Source organism: Engraulis encrasicolus, chromosome 13, assembly GCF_034702125.1.
Source record: "Engraulis encrasicolus isolate BLACKSEA-1 chromosome 13, IST_EnEncr_1.0, whole genome shotgun sequence".
NCBI lineage: Eukaryota > Metazoa > Chordata > Actinopteri > Clupeiformes > Engraulidae > Engraulis > Engraulis encrasicolus.
The window spans coordinates 29,160,711-29,165,710 of record NC_085869.1 but is presented as its reverse complement, the minus strand read 5'-3'; the positions used below and the strand labels follow the sequence as shown (position 1 = coordinate 29,165,710).

The following is a 5,000-nucleotide window of genomic DNA, read 5'->3' as shown; positions in this document are numbered from 1 at the left end:
TCCCGGTAAACTATATATCGACGGCCTTTCGATCATACGTGATTACCAAATATCAATGATACATCAATCATAATAAGGACGACCTTGAATCAATGTTGTTTCAATATAATTGCTGTCAACTTTATTTTAGGTCGGGTTACATCGGTTTAACAATGGTGATTCAACATCTATTTTGCATCAATATTTCAATGTCGACCATTCTGATGATTCAGATGGAAAATCAATATCTATTCAATGTCAGCTTGCTATCTGGGTTGTCTGATGATACAGTAACCGATGCACCGTCTGCAAGCGCTTAAAGGCTGTGTCCTTTTCAATGGAATAACTTACTCGAGCCAATTCCAGTTCACATCTAGAGGAAAAGTAACGCCTTTTTGAAACAAAATATCTCACGAGGTATTCATTCAACAAAACTTGGGGTTATCAGTGCCGCGGCCATTCACAGATCCATCAGTGGGGATAGCCACAGTAGTTGACCTGCTAGTGCTACAGTGTAGTAGGGCACCGTTTCCTTGTCGCTGTCCGATCCACGGAGATAGTCCAGGCTTCTAACATGTCATGTCGTGGGTTATCCAAAGTTACCGATGTTGGAGTTTTAAAACATTTACGCACAGTGTTATCCATGTTCAGGAAAGCACAAAACTCGCATGTCTGTTCACCACCTAGAAATGTCAGTCACCTCGCTTGAGTCGCTTCCCTCTTCAGCGCGTTCGCGGAGGGACCCGCTGCGCATATATGGGCAGCAATGCGCACTCACAGTGCGTTCCGAATGCGCCGTAATTACGCATTGTGCGCATTTGAGCGGTGCAGATATGCGCAGGCATGTTGTGTGGGAACGTAGCGAATGTTTTGGAACTCGTCTCGCGCACATGGCATGCATGGATGGAATATTCCATTTTAACACGAAAGAGAGGGGTGTGCACGGGATCTGTATTTGTTTGTAATGTATTGTGTTGCTCTTATTTCCAATTTAAACATACAAAATTCATTATTTATGAAAATTACCATTTATTTGTGAATTACTGTCCAAAGGGCCCCCAATTACTATGTGAAATTTTCCGCTCCCAGTCAGAGGGGGGCCCTAAATTTGGGGGGCTAAGGCGGGGCCTAAGGCGGTTGCCTAGCAACGCCTCTATGCCAGAACCGCGCCTGTGTGTGTGTGTGTGTGTGTGTGTGTGTGTGTGTGTGTGTGTGTGTGTGTGTGTGTGTCTTTACTCATGTGTGCCGTTCATGTGTGTGTGTGTGTGTGTGTGTGTGTGTGTGTGTGTGTGTGTGTGTGTGTGTGTGTGTGTGTGTGTGTGTGTGTGTGTGTGTGTGTGTGTGTGTGTGTGTGTTTTGTTTACCTGTGCAGACTAATCCATCGTGCTGATCACATTCCCTGTCGTCGCATTCACAAAACTCCCCCGACACGTACCACTCCTGAGGAGAACAGATGCACCTTCCACAGTGGCAGGACCCTGTGTGGACACACATGTACCGGTACACACACACACACGCACACACACACACACGCACGCGCACACACACACACACACACAAACATACAAACACACACACACACACACACACACACACACACACACACACACACACACACACACACACACACACACACACACACACACACACACACACACACACACACACACACACACAGAAACATACAAACACACAAAGCACTACAATCAGCTTTTAGAATTCCAACCACTCTGAAATGAATTCATGGAATTGTTCTCATTTGGTAAACGGCAAAACCTGCACAATTGGAATACCCATATCAGTGGAAAACATTGTGGAAAAGCTCAGTCCCTCAAAACCCTGACTAGATGTACTGTAATTGATTCTCACTAATACACAATTGCATTTTGCTCAATCAAATCACGTTTCATCATTTTAAAAACATAACAGGTGAGTAATGAACCAGTTCATCTTACTGTGAGGAATGTTATTATCTAGAGCAGTTTTTTCCCAACCAGGGGTACGTGTACCACTAGGGGTACGCAAGCTCACCTTAGCGGGTACATGGAAAATAACAACTGCAATAACAAATACTTTATATTGAGTCCAGTCACATTGGGTTAGAGGAAAATACAGCTCCAGGCCTTTTTTATTAGAAAAGCATGAAAAAGTTGATTTATTTCCATAATTCCATCAATAATGTTAAACTGTCATAGATTGTAGATTCATGGCCCAGTTTTTAAACTATTCCAATCATTTTTTTTTCTTTTTATATACACTACCGGTCAAAAGTTTAGGGTCACCACACTTTCCTCCCACAATGCTTCTTTCTGACAGTTAAGCTTATTCCTTTTCAATTTCAGTTCTGGTATTATCTGGAGTAATTATTCCTTGAAAATAATGCATGCAACAAATAAGCAATTTGATATTGGAAAAAGTAGCTGTTGAATGGATTAACTTGTATAGACAAACCAAAATGTATCACTAACTTTTGACTAATCAAAGTGTACCTTTACTAAGGTAGTGTCTAGTCTGGTGTACTAATCAAAGTGTAGACTCCTCTGGCATTAATAATAGCCAGTTGCGGTTCTACAAATTCATTCCTTGGATGAGATGAGGTCCAGAATTGCCCACAAGTTCTATGAGCCCCATGCATGCAAAAGTTGATGTCTGGTCCTGTCAATTCATACAATGCCGGATGATATACACATCATTTGAAAGAGGAGAATCGACACTTTCCAACGATGTATGACACTGGCTTGCACACTAAAACATCGCTGAGACAATGGATCCTGCATTCATAAGTATATTCATTCTGATGGCTAGAAAATCATGCAGATACTTTGACTTGAATTTGTGGACGAGGTGGCAACTCAACAAATGTCATACACCTACCATTGGAAAGGGCAGACACTGAGCTTTCCAATAGTTCTATGCATTCTCTGATAAACCAAAGAAATGTCTGTAGGAAAATGGACTAAAACACGTATTTCTATGTAATAAATGGGTGAAAAAGCTTGGTTAGATTTCACTCTTCTGTCCAGTTTAACCAATTTTATGGGTAATCAAACCTTTTTTCACCTGTGGCTGTTCAGTACTTTCCATTATTCCATTTCAAGCTATTCAAAAGATGTTTGCGACTTGAATTGCAAACAGATAACTGGAAAAATGAAGGTGACCCCAAACTTTTGAACGGTAGTGTACGTTGGCCTTCCAGCTCAAAAAACCCATGAATTGGGGAATTCGCATCATTAGAATATTGTCATAAAATCACAATTTTCTTCATCAAAATTCGGGTCACATCAAATCAGTTGAAATTTGGTACTTTCTACATAACATGCAATGTTCAATACTTGGTTAGGCCTCTCTCTGTCTTAATCAATACCATGATGCGTTTAACATTGAAGTCAATGGCAGAAACTGTGCATGGGAGTTATGGAAGCCCAGATATCCTTGATGCTTTTCAGTCAGCTGTTCTTCTTTGTTGACCTGGTGACCCACACTTCACTCTTCAATATACCCCGTAGATTTCCATGCCACGTTTTGGTGTTAACTCACCAGTTTAATTCTAACTCAACAGAAATAAAACCCCATTCATTTTCAATGGACACCAGGTCAACAAACAAGAACCGCTGACAACAAAGCATCAAGGATATCTGGGCTTCCATAACTCCCATGCACTGTTTCTGCCATTGACTTCAATGTTAAACGCATCATGGCCCTTATTAAGACAGAGAGAGTCCTAACCAAGTATTGAACATTGCATGTTATGTAGAAAGTACCAAATTTCAACTGATTTGATGTGACCCAAATTTTGCTGAAGAAAAATGTGATTTTATTACAATATTCTAATGATGCGAATTCCCCAATTCATGGGTTTTTTGAGCTGGAAGACCAAAATATGTAAATATAAACAATTGAATGATTGGAATAGTTAAAAAAAACTGGGCCATGAATCTATAATCCATGACAGTTTAACATTATTGATGGAATTATGGAAATAAATCAACTTTTTCATGCTATTCTAATAAAAAGGCCTGGAGCTGTATATGGAGCACGGAGAGAGTAGGTACTCATCATATGAATGATAATACGGCTTAGGGGGTACCCAGGACAAAAAAGTTTGGGAAACACTGATCTAGACTATCTAATAATGCAAGGAACGTCTGTCTGTGTCTCCTCCCATCTGTCTCTCTGTCTGTGGCATGCAAAACTCCCACACCATTCCACCAAATGATCTCCAATTTGGAGGGTAACTTTCAAGTGGTACGGCTCAAGTTTTAAGCCATGTTACCGAAGATATTAGATAAACAAATTGTCATTGCCTTTTGCCGCTCTGGGGATAGTCTTGGAATTTTCGGCATAGCCATGGAAACAACAGTGCACATAACCATGGAAACAAGAGTATACAATGTCCTTTGCCCTTAGTCTTGAAAACAACAGTGCACTAGATACAACTGCTACAAAACCCAACATTCCATAATCAAGTCCGCTGAGAGAAACCTACCTCAAAATTATTGTTCACAATAATTGAAAAAAAAACACTTGTCTATGTTGGTATTCATAGGAAGTGAATTGTTTCAACTCTTCTTGAAGTTTAACTGCTTCAACAGAAGTATCAAACTTTCTAGACGTTCTGAAACAAACGACAACATAATAATGAGTGTTCATTTTAATCCACGCAATGAGAGCCAAGGGTTGTCTTGTTAAAAAATACCCCATGCCGACTATTCAGTGGGTGGACGCAGCCTGACAGTCGGATACTGCGTCCCTGGAGGAAGGATCTCTCACTAATTGCAGTGTAATTATTACACACTAGCTTTTATTTGTCCTTTCTCGTGCTGTGTGCTTTTAAAGGTGCACTGATGGTACCCATAGGTATTGCAACGGTGCTGCTTGTTGAAACGGTGCTGCCTATTGCCGATTTTGATCTTTTCATGAATATCTACATAATAAACTAATAGTTACTAGTATGACCAAAGTAAAATAGGTTTTGAGGCTAAAAATGTCTATTTCTGGAAATACAGAGTGGCAGACATGGA

General features: G+C 40.4%; 1 protein-coding gene and 1 long non-coding RNA gene across 3 annotated transcripts in view; both read right to left on the bottom strand.

The window, feature by feature from the left end:
* Positions 1 to 2, bottom strand: part of LOC134461664 (uncharacterized) — an 828-nt gene extending 826 nt beyond the window's left edge. Inside the window, exon 1 of the long non-coding RNA XR_010037356.1 lies at positions 1 to 2. This exon is cut by the window's left edge and continues 74 nt beyond it. This is a non-coding gene — a long non-coding RNA (uncharacterized LOC134461664).
* The window catches only part of itgbl1 (integrin, beta-like 1), a 114,891-nt gene that overhangs the window by 21,822 nt on the left and 88,069 nt on the right, over positions 1 to 5,000 (bottom strand). For both annotated transcript variants that reach the window (XM_063213612.1, XM_063213613.1), the window contains exon 10: positions 1,344 to 1,457. In XM_063213612.1, the coding sequence (XP_063069682.1) occupies positions 1,344 to 1,457 (114 nt within the window). The remainder of the gene's footprint in view (positions 1 to 1,343; positions 1,458 to 5,000) is intronic.